Genomic DNA, 17,351 nt, shown 5'->3' with positions numbered 1-17,351 from the left:
TGGCCACGGGGCATGCCAGCCACGAGGCAGGTGTCACGGGGCATGCCAGCCTCACTTGCAAGCTCCCGTGCCTTAATATGAACGAGTTCGGCGCTGACAGGTAGATAGTTGTCGTAACGTTGGCACACGAATTCTGCCAGGTCCTCTTCGATTTTCCGGTAACGGCCAGTCTTGGGCCAACAGAATGCCTTACGAGTCAGTAAAGCTTGGAAGATGTGGTCACGGTGTTTCCTCCAACCTTGAACGGTTGACTCCGTCACTCCGAGATGCCGTGCTACACTTGCATTGCCCCTTTCTTCGGCCAGCAAGATCGCCCATTTTTTAAACGCGACAGTGTATTGATTCCGGCTGTTCATTATGACAGGCAAAGCAAAAAAAAGTGCGATCCGAACAGTGCGCCGAGCAAGCGCAAGGCGTAGGAAGGTGATGTTTTTCCGAAATGACTGTTGTCCACGTGTTGCCACGGTGGCTGCCATGGTGCTAACAGTGCTAGCTGCACAATGCGATCGCCGTAGCACACTGTAGTGGCACATGCGTCAACTGCAATGCGCACGAGGTTTCCGTACTGAGCGACGGTGCTCCGAGACGCCAGGCAGGCGTCGGTGCCACTGAGCCTTCCCGCGCGCAGTCACTGGAGGTGCAAGTTAGAATAAAATGTGCTATGTGGTGCGACAAACCCGCCAAGTTCCTGCAACATGTGGTGCACGTTACAGGGTTGGAGATTTTAAAGAAACAAAAAAAAAAGGTAGAAAAAAATTTTCAGCTATATTTGTGTCACGTTTGTCATGAACACGAATATAACGCAAGGCACCTTTCTAACTCACAAATGTTTGGAAAAAAAACTAGCGTTATATTCATGCTAGTACGGTATTCTTTGCTTAAGACGTTTTCATCATTAGGAGGCTTACAATGATAAGTGTACACACAATACAGTTAAACATCCTCACTAACGGTACATTAACGAAAACTTTATGTAGCATTTTTAAAATAGTAAAACAGGACCAAAGGAGTTAATTTTAGAGAAGGTTAGAGAGATCAGGCAGGCATGCTACTGTGCTATTTCTATCGTTTATTGCAAGACTGTTCTCTCCTTTAAATCCTGTCTTGCATGACTAATATCGCTTGTCTTTTTTTTTTCTCCTCAGTGACTTATAACAGATATTCAAATTAGGCAGAAGTTTGGGGGAAGATGGAAGTTTGAAGAAATAAAAATATCCTTGTAGATGGGAAGTCACTTGAGCCAACATTATGACAAGTGGTTTCATCGTATTCTCAGAAGCTAGTCTTCTTCATGCAGCTGCCTTGAAGAAGACGAGACATAGTCAAAAACGTGGTCCCATTGACACCCTGCGTTCAAGGATATTTTCCTCTCTAACAGATACTGATTGAAAATTCAATTTTTTTTGTCCAGTTAAATCTAACACGTCAAGCAGCATCAGTCCATGGCTCACCAGTGACATCGAGGCGTGACAAGTTGAGGCAGCGTGTGACCACTTCTGAAACACCTACATCCGTGACTTGGGAACATCCGCGCACTTCCAGCGTCCGTAGCTGGGGACATCTCCGAGCCACCGCACTGAGGCCACTGTCAGTCAGGCACAGGCAGCCACTCAGGCTAATGCGCTCCACAGCAGAGCACACACCAGGGGTGTCACGGCTCAGCAACCGGAAAATGGTGCGCAACCCTGAGGTGATGAGATGCACACAGGAAATAAGCTTCTTATGTCGATTGGGGGAAGGTTCGTAAAGCTAATACTCGACCTGGTGCCCAAAATGCAAAACTACTAGAAATGCCCCCAACTTCACTTGAAGTGGCCCTGCAACACTCTTATGATATGATTAAAGTATGCTACTGTTGTCAAGAATTCTGCAAGTATTACTGCACTGGATGCAGCAGGAAATTTCCAATTTAGTGTCAGAAACAGCTAAAGAAATGCCCCTCCCTCCCCGTTCTCGAAGGGAATCGTGAGAAAATGCGAATGTATTTCTTGCGCCGAGAGAGGGTACCCCTGCCGTCAGACATTCACTATCATCGACTTTTGCCATAACCTTGAGAGGCGCCCAGCCAGCGAACGGTCGACAGTGAGGAGCGAGCAGACCGGGGAATGGGGCGCCAGCGTTCTCGGCGTTGGCGTTTCACAGCTGCGTCTCAAGCACACATTTCCGGATGTTCTTGAGAGGTGCCCAGCTAGCGAACGACCAAGAGTGAGGCGTGAGCGGACAAGAGAGTGGGGCGCAGGGAGGAGAGAGAGCGAACAGGGAAAAAAGGAGCTTGGAAGCACTGCACCTACCCTCTCCTACACTCTCTCGCACCATACGCTCCAGTTGCTAATGATGAGGGTAAGTGCGCGTGCCCACAGCTGTTGCTATGGGAGAGGAAGCGAGAGCAGAGAGATAACACCGGCCAGCGCACAGACAACGCCGAATGCCTGACATAGCCATACTAAGGAATGCATTCGCATTTAAAATTGCTATTTCGTCCAGGGTGCCACTTCAACTATGGGATAATCAAGACCAACTACGCAGCAAGCAGATGTGGCAGGTAATGAATGATTTCATGAACAGTTCTCAGACAGATATCCGAGGCCATGTACTGCACAACCTAACTACAAGCTCGCTCCTGGCAAATAAAGGAGAAGAAAAAGCACACAGCTGTTGCAACAAACTTGCCTATACTTAATGAAATACAAAAATTTTGTACGGTCAAAGCTTCAGACCTCTACGTTTCCTGGTCACATTGTACAGAAAATATGCGAATGCATGAGCTCTGTGTTTGTTTTTTTTTAAGTTTGCACTTGGGTCAATTGACTGACAACGGAGTCCTGCTACATGCCAGCACCATGTCAAAGTGCGCTAAAGTTACACTATAGCAACACTAGTATGCACCAAAATCACATCACAAGTGAGCAAACATGTTTTATAGTTCACCATGACAAAGCTTATCCCCCCCCCAGTGTCAACTCTTCTAGTGTAGCTTCCAGCATGTTCATCAGAATGAAAGAGAAAGAACACTTAATGTGTGCAACAAATCCCTGAAACCTTGGCTATACTTGACAGATATGAATATTTTTTGCAGCAATCGGATTATTAAAAAATAAACTCAAATACTGAAGTCACTCAATAATTACTTTAAGAAAGTGTTTTAGAAAGCCTTCAATGTATGCGGGGCTTTCTAAGGTCCAGCAGTACCTTTGATATGGCTATGTAGTTCTAGGCCTTCCCCTTCACTCATGATGTAATTGAATATAATTAGAAAAAAAAAATGTCACATCAAAACACCCTAAAGGGCATGAGCACTTTTGGATTATGCAGCCATCAAGATGCACTTGCTGCAGCTAAGCACACAGAATGAATTGCCATGTAATAACAGTCAAGCATCGAATTTGTGAGTTCATGCCCAGAAGCCTTGACTAACACGGCACACACAAGAGCTTTTGGGTGTTATCACATGACAATTACCCTGGTCAACAGGCAGATGTTCAGATGCCAACACGATGCTGGTCCACAAGCGAGGCTCCCAGGCTAGGAAGTACCACCGACGACAGACGCGTGCGCACCGACACAGTTCGTCGCTCGAAAGGCAGGCGAGAACACGAAGCAGCAGGTCGTCGGGCAGTCGGTCAAAGAGGCAGCCCTTTGCCGATTGTCGCTGGTGGTGGCCACTGCTTGTGGTTGGCCATCCAGGTGCGGGAAGCAGCGTGTGGTAGCCCAAGTCACCGGGTGAGCTGCTGCGAACCTTGGGGAGGGCGCCTCCAAGGCCTGAGCCTCCGGCCATGCACTCCATGACTCAGCTGCCTTGACAGCTACTGCAGAGGGGTCCCCAGGATGCTCTAGGAACCCCTGGGTGAGGCAGTGGGGCAATGGAAATAGTATACTTTAATTTCTTTTTGAAGTATATTTCAAAGCAGACGGCCAAATATGCCATGCAAGTCCTGGAGTTCAAAGCACCGGCAAAGTGCTTCACAAATATTCCAATTTAGTCTGAACTGTATTTTGCATGCAACCATCATGTAAGCTGCAAGAAATGAACAATTTAAAAGATGGCTCATTGTTGAATGGGCCTCAAAATGAGCTATGTAATTAACTTTTGTCACCACCCGAAAATGGTTGTTTTTCATATCTCAGTAAGATAATTTTTGCCAGTTTAAAAAATACTCCACTATGCAATGCAGCATACCAAACTTTAAACAATGAAATGCTCTTTCCAAAAAACATGTGTTCTAGACCAACAAAGTGTTTTAGAATGAATAAATATGTGAAAAATGTGTAATATTTGGTTGCCAGCTGGTAAATAGTGCAATAAAAAACACTATATGTACAAAACTATTTGGAACAAAGGAAATCCAGAATATAAATTCGGTAGATAAATGACCCAGAATATTAAATATTGTACAAAATGTTTCTCTTCACAAAATGTTTCTCTTCTCTTCACAAAGGAAATCAGAACCGATGTGCTGCTTCATTGCTCATCCTGTGCAGTAAAGCATTGCCTGATTTTTTGTAAGACACAAGTGTACTTGTACGATTTCCTCAGTAAATTTTTGTTGTCTTGCGATATGAGTCTCCAGGAGTTCCAATATAGATGAATACCCGTGATGTCAATAATGCCTCTATAAATGAGATGTCCAATGAACTTCGCTATTTCATCTAGCGTCACCTCTTTCCACAAGCCACCTCACTCCGCATAGGTTGATGTTCCAATATGTGCATCCAAGCATATTTCTTTGCAAATTGCACATATCGTACTAAAAAAAGAGACAATATCGTGTGCAGTTCTAAAACATATCGCACTGCTCCGTAGTCGGGGCCAAGATGTGCTCCAGGGGCCTTCTTGTCGTTAGGAGAAGCTCTGCAGCCAGCGCCAGCACACCGCGCCCCAGCGAAGTGTGGACCACGCACGTAACCAGAGTAGCTATAAGATTGTGCACGAAGGTGAGAAGCTATATGCACTTGCGGCGGAGACAACTTGAGGATGTAAACAAAACATTACCATGAATGGCTGCGAATGTCTCAGGCTCACTCAAGACAACGTCGCCATAAATCTTGAATTTGAGGTGCTGTCATCCTCGAACTCTGTCTATGCTCGCCCTCACTCAATTCAGGTGGGGTTGCAAGACAATTTCGAGCAACGCATGTGTTCTGCAGCGCTGGTGCGCACCCATGCACGCGTGACGACAACGCCATAAGGGTGACTAGTGACCCTAGATGCGACCCTGTGTCTGATAGAACTATGCAAGCAAAATGAAAGCTGGTAGAAACTGTCAGAGAAGGCCACCTCGACACTTAGAACACGTAACGGACCTTAGTATATATTTTTTGTAGAACAAATTTTCCCTGACTCCCAGGAACAGCTCTCTAATGAATAGCTGGCAAACATTTGTGGCAATTATTACTTCTCAAGATACTAAAATTGCAAAGCTGACAGTTTAATTTGATATTTGGCTTGCAAAGGTTCTTTTCATTACAGAACTTCGATGTTACTGGTAATCGATTTGAATAGGTGTGGTAACGAAAAAGTTAAAGAGATGCTGAACAGAAATCACTTAAATTAGTAAAACATAAAAATTTTGTCCAGAAGACCCATCTGTTTTGATAACAGAGGCTATTTTGCATATTTTCGAGCAGTTGGTTGCACGCCTGGAAGACAGTCAGCAAGTAGTGGCAGCAAGCCGGTGTGAGCCGTGATGTCACAGCCCGGCTGACACAGCGTACACATGCTTGTGTCCCGCAACTTCCCTTTCTCCATAGGCGTTGGGACATGTGCCTGAGTGCCCCCCTCTCAGCAGTCATTTGCAGTGATTATGAAAACCATGGTTGGGGCTGTGTGGGGTCACAGACTTTGTCAATGGCCGGATATTGTTTACATGTCCCTTGCTCGTACATTGAAGGTGAACAAGCTTCACCTCCTCTAGTTCAAGACATGGCCACTAAATGCAGCTGTTAGTAAAAAGTGCACTAAATTAGTTACTTCTGGCTAGTTCTTCTGTGTAATTAAAGTTGAGTTTACCAATATCAGCACCCAATCGCTCAGTTCAGTTTTAAAAAAAAAAAGGGAGGAGGGGAGGGGCTGCAAGACCGCTTGACCCGACATGAAAAAAAAAAAAAGACAGAAGAGGTAAGAAAAAAATGTGTTCTCTTTGAAACACAAGAATTCGCAGACTTGAGGCAGAAATGCGGTCACACCAGTAAAGCTGACCGCCACATTACAGGAGTAACTACAAGAGAGCGGCAAGAAGAGGAAGATGAATGTTTGCGATGAGAACTTCGAAAACGAGGTGGGTGGTGGAGCAGACGTTTTCGTAAGCGGACTTGTCTTCCCAAGCCCGCTGACTGCGTTGAAGGCCTGCCCCTACCCCGACCCTAAAAGCCTGCAAGCTCGCCTTTCCCGACGTACAAAAATCATAAGCCCAAGCTCGGCCCGGTCCACTTAACATTATAAAGGTTTGTTGTGGAGACAAGATGTTATTTTCCAATTAAGTGGTATTTTGGTAACACATGGAATTGCTACGTGAGCATATGACACATGACAGGTAATATGTATACACATATTAGAAGCTGTCATTTATAAATAGCAAGCTGCTCATTGATTTACCTTCAGTGAAATGCGGCGCTCCTGCATTACATATACCGCCAAATTACAATTTTGTTCACGGCTTGCACTTGCCCCCGGAATTGCCATATATTTTTTGCGAGCATGAGATATTTAGACATTTTGTTCTTCCAGAAGTTAGGCACTTCAGGTGCAGGACAGATGGATGATTTAATAATTGAATAACCACGAAGCTCATCTGGTGTGCTCATCATTCCATGCCAGGAAGTAGTACTGACACATTTATACTTATGGCTTGATATGGTCTTTGCGCCTAGCCCGTGCCCAGCCCGATGAAAAACAATGTAGCCTAAGCCTGGCACGGGCTCGACAAACTTGTCGGTCTGCCCAAGACTGGCTTGTGGGCCAGGCCAAGCTCGGGCTAACTCGAGCCCATGCACATCTCTAAAAGCTGCATACTAGTAGTATACCAGGGTGGCAATAAATATTGTTTTTGGTTTCTTGTCTGCTTGTGAGTTGGTCACACGGTTAATGTTCCCAGCCTCTATTTTTGAGGGCAGATTTGAATTAGCAATTAAAGGAGCAGTTGCATCAACTTGACGAATGTCACGTTTTTTGCATCGACGCAAAGTTATCGATCCCCTAGTAATAATTTGCAACTAATAATGCAATATAGGGACGAAATAATTCATGTAATATCAATTAGTATGACCAGTATCGATCCCAATTCAAAAAGGGTGCAAAGTCCGTCAATTTTTAGAACTGTCAAGCGGTCACCTTCCGAAGTCCCGCCCCATCTGATAATGTGGTCACATGAAATGTTCACGCGAGTTTCAGTTGACATTCGTCTGCTCAGCACGCACGTGTAAATGCATGTCTTCACAACCCCCACTGCCGTCAGCAGCGCCCACAAGCAACGATCAAAACACTGAAGAATATGGCTCACGACAAATCACTTGAAACTTCACAACGAAAACGCAGGGTTCACACAAACGCACTGCACGAACCAAGCAAAACAAATTAAGTGAGGCCGTTGCTAGGCAGCCAGGCGTCACCGCCAGGCGGTACCACATGGAAACACAGTGATGACAACACTCAAATTGTCTACATCATAGCGGCTTGCTCATCGTCACACAGCGCCTGAGGTGTGGCCTAGGAGCTTGCTGAACATGTCAAAATACCGTCGATGTCTCATGGCCAAGAACGCGCCGTAGAGCCTATGGATGCTCTTTACGCTTGAAATAGAATAACTTTTATGCCACTGACGCCATTCATACTTCGCTAAAAAACTTATGAATGTCAAGCAATGGAATAAACGCCACATCTTTAGTTTGAAATTTGGTGTCACTGCTCCTTGAACAAAAACCAGTTTGAAGCACTTGGAAGCAGGACTTCCGCCACTGCTGGCATTCTGACTGCGCCAATGATAAAGCATACCTTATTATCTTGCTTATAACCTGCACCAAGGAATGGAAAAATGTGTTTACGAAGTGTGGTGAGGGTTGCATGAGGAGATTATAAGTTTGTTTTTTCCCCCTTTTTGCAGAGATAATGTTAGGGGTTGAGAGTTATATGCAAGCAACAAAATACTGTATCTGTTGGCCGTTTGAAGCACGAGGTGTCCACAGGACTTATATTTGTGATTTCTGTGCATTGAAACAGCAAATACAATAAACACTGAGCTAATGGCACATAAAATATTCTTTTTAACTAAAGTTCTTATATATTGGTTCTGGTTGAAATCTATAGCTCCACACTATCACTCTGGTAAATACATTATCATGTTTCTTGAAGCACTTAACGTGGCACGTTTCGGCAAGAATTTCGAATTGGTTTTTTAGCATCGTTTAGGAATGCTTTCCATCGGTAAGGAGCTATTTAATGTAACTTGATTGGATAAATGAATGTGTTTTATGAAGAAATATGGCATGACTAACTGTAGAGCAATGAGATAAAGATGCTGCAATTGTGAATAATTGCAAAAAATAAACTATTAGTTTATTTAGTTCGTTCACTTTAAAATCTCCAAGACTTTTGTATAAAGTGGTTCAATTTTCACGCATGTATCGATCATAGTATATGTCACAGAGACTTACTGGAGCCCAATCTCAAAATTTCTCTAGCGCAACAATTTTGAACTAGGATTTGGACAACAGCTTTTCACATTATAGTGCCTCAAAAATAAAGAAAAAGTGCCAAGCGCAAACTGTGGGGAATGAAAAAATAAATGCTACTGTAGTGAAGAAGAGAAAGAAGCAATGATTTTGTGCGATCTACCTTTATGTTAGAGCACCACTACCTAGATTTTGCAAGCAACCTGGCCTTCTAATAAATCGTAATACGGCAATGAATTTTTATTTGTCATAACTGCACTGATCAATAGGAATGTTATCTTAATGTTGACCACATGGTATGGTTTAATGTGCCCCTAAATCTTCGGGCAGTCGTGCATTTTGCCAGAATGTAAGGCGACTGTCACTCCTACTCTGCAAACATTAGGTTCTATTAATAGAAGTATACTTTCTCAGTGCACAGAAAGTTTAGGAACTAAAGAAGTCAGATAGGACAGAGTGCAAGCAACTTCTTTTACTTATTTTCACTGTGATTGCGAGCATGCAGATGGTCACAACCTGTGGCAGCATCGATAACTAGTATTTGGATCACGATGCACAAATAAGTTAATGGCTGTGGACTTTGGGTCGATGTCTAATGGCTGTGGACTTTGGGTCGATGTCGCCGTCATTTGTGTTAATGGCTAAATAGTGCGCTCTGTCCTATCTGACTTCCTTTCCTAAACTTTTTGTGCACTAACAAATTAAATTTCTTTTTGAATGCAATACCAGCCAGCCCAAGCCACCACTCTTTTACTAGGGCCTTCTCACGCAGCTGCCACAGGGTGAAGGAGAGAAGAAATGGCGAGTTGTCTGCTTGTTTTTTGTTCATGACACACCTAAAGCGAACTGTCCTGCCAGACTATGGAAGCCACCAAAACTAATCCATGACAGCTCAAGTACATACCAAACAGCGATAATAGTTTGAATTAATGAGCGAATACTGCTACTCGGCAGCTTGGGAGTCTACACCCTTATTTATCGACATCTTCATAGTAGCAGCGAAAATGCAAGTGCTACCTTCATGCTGACAAAAGCTTTCACACAACATGTGTATTCCAAAGACACATAATACTTCACATTTGGTCTATTCCTTTCCTTTCGTAATATGTGAGCATGGTTACCCTTTATATCGGCATCTTCAAAGTGGACAAGGAAAAAAAAATCGTTTTTACTAGAAACAACTGCAAATCTGGCCAAAAAAAGCTCTTTGCTTTAAAAGGGAGATGCAGCACACTTCAAAATAGTCATCGAACGAATTCATTAAAGGAGTTCATTGCCTCACGAATACACTGCTGCAAACATTTTCCTCGTGCTTTAAGCGCTTTCTCTCTTCTTTCCTAACGGTGAATGGGCTGGAAGCTGCACAAAGAGGGGATAAAAAGGAGGCAAGCGGCTATGACTGCTCTTCATCCTATTCCTGGCTTTGAGCACTTCCTTTCCTTCGAGCGAATGGCTTATTTTCACGGTGATTGCGAGCCTGCGCACGGACGTGTACCAGCACCTTGTAGCAGCACCGTTAACTTTTCAGCTCATGATGTTAAAACCAGCTAAGAGTTGAGGACCTCGGGCTAACGTCGCATCATTTACGTTAACGGCATGATTTGTTTAGGAAAGAGGGGACGATTTTTCGCCGACTTTGAGAATTATTTGTGAATTTCAGGCCGCATACTGCGCCGTTATGTTCATTTCAGATGTTCTCCGGAACCTCGAGGTCTGACCATGCTCAAAAAGTGTTGCTGGTTCCTTATCAGAAGGACAAAAAAAAGGTCCCTTTGATTCTATACAACGGAAGGGAAGAAACATCATTTTCGGAGACAAGTTGAATGAGCAGGACAGGAACGTTGAAAAGGATAGGCAATCCAGTTCCACCGCTGCTTTCTGGCAAGCTTTATTTACGCTTCTATCACAACTCTCTTTTAATGTCGCAGTGGGTTGCTACATAACTAGCTCTTTATATAAGTTATGATGTTCAATAAATGTTCCAGTAGAGTCCCCAGCTCACAAACCTTTTAATAATGTTTAACCCTGATTGACAACTTGAAGACATAACAATCATTGCATCAAGGTTATGAAGACCAGAAAGAAGATATTAAGTCGAAATAAAGTGTCGCTTGTTACTCACACAGACTAGAGGAGAACTGTGTTTTACCATTGCTGCCCATTGCAGCAATAGTTTGGTCATGGCTTGGGCCCCTCAACATACTCATCTGGAAAAAACAAATGCAAGAAAAACTTCCTTAACAAGTGCTATAAGACCATGATTACACACATCGAGAAACAGGTTTCCAATGCACTACATTCGAACAGCAAAATATACTCGGATGCCACTCCAAGTCTCTGTTTTCATTGAAAGCAATTTCTTAATGAGGAGATGAATGCATTCATATGCGCAACATTCCGAACCCAATACTAAAGCACCGCAAGATTTCTTTTATACTTGGCGACAACTTATCTTGAAAATGGAGCAAAGGCTAGGAAGGCGAGGCTTCCGCACATTCTTTTGTCATTATGGGCTTTCCTTTACAATTTCTCCTCATTGTATTTACACTTGTTGTGTAAGCGTGATTGATAGAGTTAAACTAAGAACAGAAGTACAACCACTAAGAACATAAGTGTGATGTCGCTACGCTGTGCACAACAGCCAAGAAGCAGACAAAGTACGACATTAAGAAACAAGGCCACCATTCGGGTCAAGGCACAGTGCACTCCTCCCACGCCCAATGCGTAGGCACCTATTCACATCTATACTGTATTTTCTTGTGTATAACCCACGCCTGCATATTACTCCACATTCCCAACTATACAAGCCATGAAAAAATTAAAGTGTAGGCTCCACCTATCGCTATCAAGGCGTGCTGCTTACATTACCAAGAAGCTGTGTTATTACGCTGCCAACTGATAACCGTAAGTCACACTGAAAATGCAATAGTTTCATTTAAGTTGTATATTGGAACTATCCTTAATAATGAATTTATCCCCATTTTTTTACAAGTTGAATACTGCAGGTTATACTGTGCCTGCAATTGCAGTATGGCTTTGTAAAAATATACACCTTTTTACAAAAACGTAATATTATTTAATGTGGTTTAAATGTCGTAAATCAGACAAAGATATCACGGCGGTTCGCTTGAAAGTTAAGGCAGTCACTTACAAATAAAAATAAAATTGTCATAGAACACGTATATGAAGACCTAAAGGACACTTGATATTCACCTCCCAAATAGAACATGATGGCAGTGATGAGCCCAATTTGCAAGGTTTCTCATTCACATAATTTACTTTTAAGCAGACATCCTAAAGTATGCCCCAAGGAAAACAACGCCCTTACAGACCTTTTCAAGAATGGCTCCCTGGGCGACGCCATAGTCCTTGGCTGCGCAAATTGGTGCGACACCCCGAAAACCCACTGTGGAGGCTTTGACTTCAACATTTGTACTCCCACGCGCCGCCCAACTCGAAGTTTTTTCCCCACTATGAAGATAGGTATAACATCGGCTGTTTTAAACTCTCCAAGAATTTTTACTGCAAGTATGAGTATGAAGTGCCCCCAAAACCATAGTTCATAGCGAAGTATACACTAAGCGCTTGTAAGGCAATACGAGCATGCACCTACGCAGCTACACTCTTTTTTTGATGCTATGTCTCACGATGATCAATTATGCCTGCATGCTCCGTTATGAGTGGGCCTTCAAACGACTCACTCATTGCACAATTCACATAGCGAAATATCACGTGCAATTCTATGCTTGTGTCACGCAATATTACATGGGTTAAGGTGATATAATAACATGAAATGACTTCATTCACAGGCTACCTAGAATAATGTTACTGTAATTTCACTTTCATGTCCATTCAGAAAGTGCTGTTTCTAAGGTGTAGTAACTTCAGTTTTCGCGACGTGCTATGCAGCTTTGTTTACGCAGCAGCAGACGAACGCACGCACTACGACCGCGATCGCTGGTTATCAGCGGTATCATTCAAGTAGGTGCCATGTGTTATCGATTTCGGTGTGTTGGTAAACAGTCAGCGACGCAGCGCGTTCTCGTTTACCCATGATTTGACAAGCTGGGCACATAAACCGTGATATCACATTAACATCAATCGGTTACAATCGAGAGCGTATGTGATCTCTGCGTGGCCCGACAAGCGTCATTGGACCCTGCAGCAACGAGCATTTTTTATTGCAAGTGGCTTGAGCTCAACCACGAACGAACTATGCCAATTGTATCACCTCACATTCTCTAGCAAATGGTAAAGCTTTCCAACACAAGGAATTTGTGAAGCGACACCACCGCGGTGAAAAAATTATTCGTCCGAGCACTGAACAAGAGGAACCAGTCACGTTTCCGATGACGACGCGGCGGCCATCTTCGAGGTCTCTAACTTTGCGCTGTTGCACCCATCTGCTAGTCACATAGTCCCTTGTTGCTCGTTCCTTGTTGCGAAGTTTGTGCGCCAACAAAGTGGTCCTTAATGTCCGTGAGCTCCATGCAGGAATAACACTTCACATCACACACAGCTTCATCGCTGCTGAAGTTGAACGGGTCCATATCCGCCGCCAAGGTGAACCTTATGTTCGTAGCGAAGTTTCGCCAGACCTTGGAAGTCACGCGCATAAGCACTCAGTCGAATATCACCACGTTGGTACCTTACGTAGCGCACACAATTTCTCGCTGCCTTTCGCCGCTTCAAGAAGGGCGCACTCAGACCACTGACATGGCAATAGAGGCAAACGCCGCTAGCGCCTCAAGCAGATGACGTCTCGTGCAACCCTCTTATTGGTCGATCACTGCAGTTCGAATCATGATCTGCACTCAATGCTGCAGTAAACAAAATGTGGCTCTCTACTATTTTACAATGGTTTTAGTAAGTTTTCTAGACATGCAATCTTTATGTAAACGCACTTTACGTCCCTTGTTTGTTGTACTAGAAAGATGATTTTGTTATGTACTAACGTGACATAATCACCGACTTTTCAGGAGTTACACTTAGATGTCAGCAATTATTAATCGAATAATTCTGAACACCTTTTGGATATGCCAGTGTGTACATGTCAAGCCCAGCTGCCAGCAACTGTGAAGTTTCTTCTAGTCGAACAAGTGGTACATGTCCTTTGCCAGTGAAGAGAGGGGTGGATACACTCAGCTGCACACCATATAAAATGAGCCAACAGTCGAAACAATGAAGCACGAGCAATAGACTCTGACTGAAGCGCTATGCAGAAGGTTGACCAAAGGTTTTATTTTTGATAGCAGTAAGTGAACATTACTCCAAGTTAGACACAAGTCGCAACAAGAGAAAGTAGGGCATTGCATGGAAAAGAACCGTCATCCACATCATTAGCGTAACTATACCCTCTGCAGGGTGAAGGCCTCTCTCATGTACCACTTAATCAACCCAGTCCTGCGCTTTCTGCTACCATGTTATACTTAATCTCACCTGTCCACCCGATTTTTTTTTTTGTCTCCCTCTAATGCATTTGCTTTCTTTCGGAATATAGCCAGTTACCTTTACAGACCAGCAGTTATCCTGCCTACTTCTACCTGCTCAACCCATGTCCATCTATCCTTGATTCAAACTATGATATGCTTAACCCCCGTTATTTCTCCGACCCACTCTGCTCTCTTCCTGTCTCTTGCTGTTACACCCATGATTTTCTCTTCCACTTCTCACTGCATTGTCTTCAACTTGAAACCTCTTTGTAAGCCTCCAGGCTTCTGCACCATAGTACCAGTAAGATACAACTGTTATATATACTTTTCTTTTGATGTATAGTGGTAGACTACCATTCATTATTTGAGATTGTTTGCCGAATATGCCCCACCCGATCCTTATTCTTCTAGCTATCTCACACTCATGGTTCGGCTCTGCGATTACTACCTGTCCTAAATAGGCATTCTTTTTCAACTTCCCGAGTGTCACTGCTAACTGTCGAGATTGTTGCACAATACTTTATTTTATGAATATTAATTCTTACACCCACTTTTCTGCTTCCAGTGTCTAGTATAGTAATCATGAGCTGCAATTTGTCCCCAGAGTCGCTCATCAATGCAATGTCATCAGCGAATCGCAGGTTACTAGGATACTCTTTCCAATTTAACACGCGGTGAATAGCATTAAAAATAGCCATGTCGGCTCAAGTTATGGAACACAACATTGTTCTTCCTGACGAAAGTGCAAACACTACCGTGTAGTTTAAGGAATTGTTAGCTCGTTTTCTTAACTGAAACTTTAGATACAATAAAATTCCTTGTATGACAAAGTTCTAAGTAAAAACAGGCTTCATTTAAATGGTACGAGAAGTTTGTCGCAGTATGAGCGAATAGCATTACCAACATGATTCATAAACGCAATTATACGAAGAGTGCTAGACTCCTAAAGCGTTCAGTCGTACGCGTGTACGTTGAACAAAACTCGTTGACGCGTCCAAAACGAGGTGACTGATCAGCCCGCGACGGCCAGCGGAAGTTTAAACAAATAGCGCATTCCGAGTATCAGCTGTACGAACTGCGAACGAGCGTTCCTCGCATTGGATCGCACTTATCGATCAAGGGACACGGCGAAATTTACCACAGTTCCTCGAGTATGCAAGTACAAAGCTATCAAACAATTGATTCGGGACACGAGGAGCAAAAGCGACCAGCTTCAAACAGGTAATGCTCCCTCGGACTCGCACTCATGTCATAGTTTTGACAGCCAGTCCGCGACGGCATACGAGCGGGGTCACTTACCAGGTTGTGGAAGGTCCGTTTATCATTCAAAACGCGAAAACGCGAGCCGTATCCAAGCCTCGGGGTGCGATGTTTCGCGGGACAACGCAAGAATTGTCAACGTCAAGAGCACGGACCACTTCCGAAGCGACAGGTTATTAGGCCTAGAACTCCCCTTCTCCTCCTTTGCAGGTTCTCCGAAGAATGCGAGATATCTGTCGGCCGATGCTCGGCAAAAGGCGGCAGCACGACACGAGTTCTCCGCGCGGACTTACCGCTCACCAAATGAAAAACCACACTCACCCCCAGACAATGGGCGATCCCAAAGTAACCTTGTTGCTCACATCCCAAAGAGCGCTCGCGATTCATACACACGTATACAAACGCGCACCACCAGCCGCAACAAACTTCAGAAACACAAACAACCCGCTGGCGCAGCGGTGGCGCCCTCTCTACCTTAAATCGGGGAGCACACCACCAACGGAACGACCGTCTTGTCATGTGCACATTTCTCTTACAGCGGCCATCTTGCAGACACAGCAACATTCATAAAACTATAACCATCATGGAAAACGTAACTAACGTAACTACAGCGTGCTTGCAAAAGAAAACAATAACTTTCTTTTTCTCATTTGTCGCATGCTGTTTCTCGTTTACCGTCTCAGCTTTGTGCATTTCCATCCAATCATTATGGTGGCTATAGTAGTACTGCTACTCCTACGCATTGTTACTACAGTCTGAACCTCCTCTCCGAACCACGAGAAAGAGCGAGCGGCCTGCGTTTCGGCACTACCGGTTTCCAAGGCATGCCCCCAAGCGCAGTACGAGTACTCCGGAATCTTTTCCTTAACGGAGAAATTATTAAGGAACCCTCCACGAGATCGGAATGCAGAGACTAGAAAAAAAAACAGGACCAATTGCAATGCCATCTCGCGAAGGAGAACCGTGATCTCGTCGCCTTTCCTCAAGCGGTATCGCCCCGACAGGTGCGGGCGGGAAACCGCGCGTGTCGTCTGCTCCATCCAGCAGCAGACGACTTCCACTGCGCGCGCGACAGCGTCCGTTCGGCGCCGCGCTGACGCCACGCTTGCTTCAGTGGCCGACAAAATGAGGTTGCCGCGGCACTGACTCCGGTATGCTACACACACTCACGGCCTTTTGCTACAGTGGCCCCGCGCTTCGGGGCAGCACCGACCGCAATCTCATCAACCTCACAAGGGGGCCGAAGAAAATAGAAGGGGGAGGAGCTTGCGCAGCACGCGCGCGAAATAGTGCTATAAAACACCCCAGGAGGCAGTCGAGTCATCGGCAGAAAACGGCTACAGATGCATCACGTGAGGCGTGCATTCGTCTAGGCAGGTGCCACTATGTCGGCGGCACAGTTCGCGAACAGCAGACGTACGATGATCGCGCTGTACGAAAGGTTTGAACAAAACACAACCACTGAAGTTGCAGCAGCGTCACGTGAAGAGAAAAAAAAAAAGGGGGGGGGGGGGGGCAGCGAGAGGAACAAAAGGTACGGCGCCACGCTCAGGTTAACCTCAGCCGAAACCCCCGCCCCCACATAGCTGAGCCACGATACACACGCACACGGTCTGGGATGTGCTCGCGCGCGCATAAATCAACGCACGCGCGCGCACTTTTAAAGGGCACGAACGTAGACTACGGCGCGGTTGTACGCACGATACAGGCGCGCTGTGGCGAGTTCGCATTCCGCCCACCTCACTGATTACCTTGCGCTGAGGCGCGGCGGCAAATTGCAGCGGGCCCATGCAGGCGGACTAGCATTTATCTCGGGACCCAGAATGGAGCGAGCGGGATTTAGGGGGGGGGGGGGGGGGTCACAGTGCGCGTGAGCCGTAGCGGCGATGACGCAAGGCCACATCTCTGCGCGAACTCTATGGGATATGCCGACCGGCTGGCTGGCCGGCCGTAGCCAGAGAGCTAGACGCGCGCACCACTCCGGAAGTCCTGGTC

The 17,351-nt window shown here is 45.0% G+C and overlaps 1 protein-coding gene across 2 annotated transcripts in view; it reads right to left on the bottom strand.

Annotated features, from left to right (window-relative positions):
• The window catches only part of LOC119171714 (uncharacterized), a 35,788-nt gene extending 19,981 nt beyond the window's left edge, over window positions 1–15,807 (bottom strand). The window contains exons 1-4 of one of the 2 annotated variants that reach the window (XM_037422528.2): window positions 15,678–15,807; window positions 10,787–10,871; window positions 3,460–3,840; window positions 1,452–1,685 (exon numbers count right to left, since the gene is read on the bottom strand). In XM_037422528.2, coding sequence (XP_037278425.2) covers window positions 1,452–1,685; window positions 3,460–3,784 — 559 coding nt within the window. In that variant the 5' untranslated portion in view covers window positions 3,785–3,840; window positions 10,787–10,871; window positions 15,678–15,807. The other variant, XM_075892289.1, reaches the window with a different exon arrangement.
• Window positions 15,808–17,351: the final 1,544 nt, after the last annotated feature.

This window comes from Rhipicephalus microplus, chromosome 4 (genome assembly GCF_043290135.1).
Source record: "Rhipicephalus microplus isolate Deutch F79 chromosome 4, USDA_Rmic, whole genome shotgun sequence".
Classification (NCBI taxonomy): Eukaryota; Metazoa; Arthropoda; class Arachnida; order Ixodida; family Ixodidae; genus Rhipicephalus; species Rhipicephalus microplus.
This window is presented reverse-complemented; position numbering and strand designations above follow the sequence as displayed.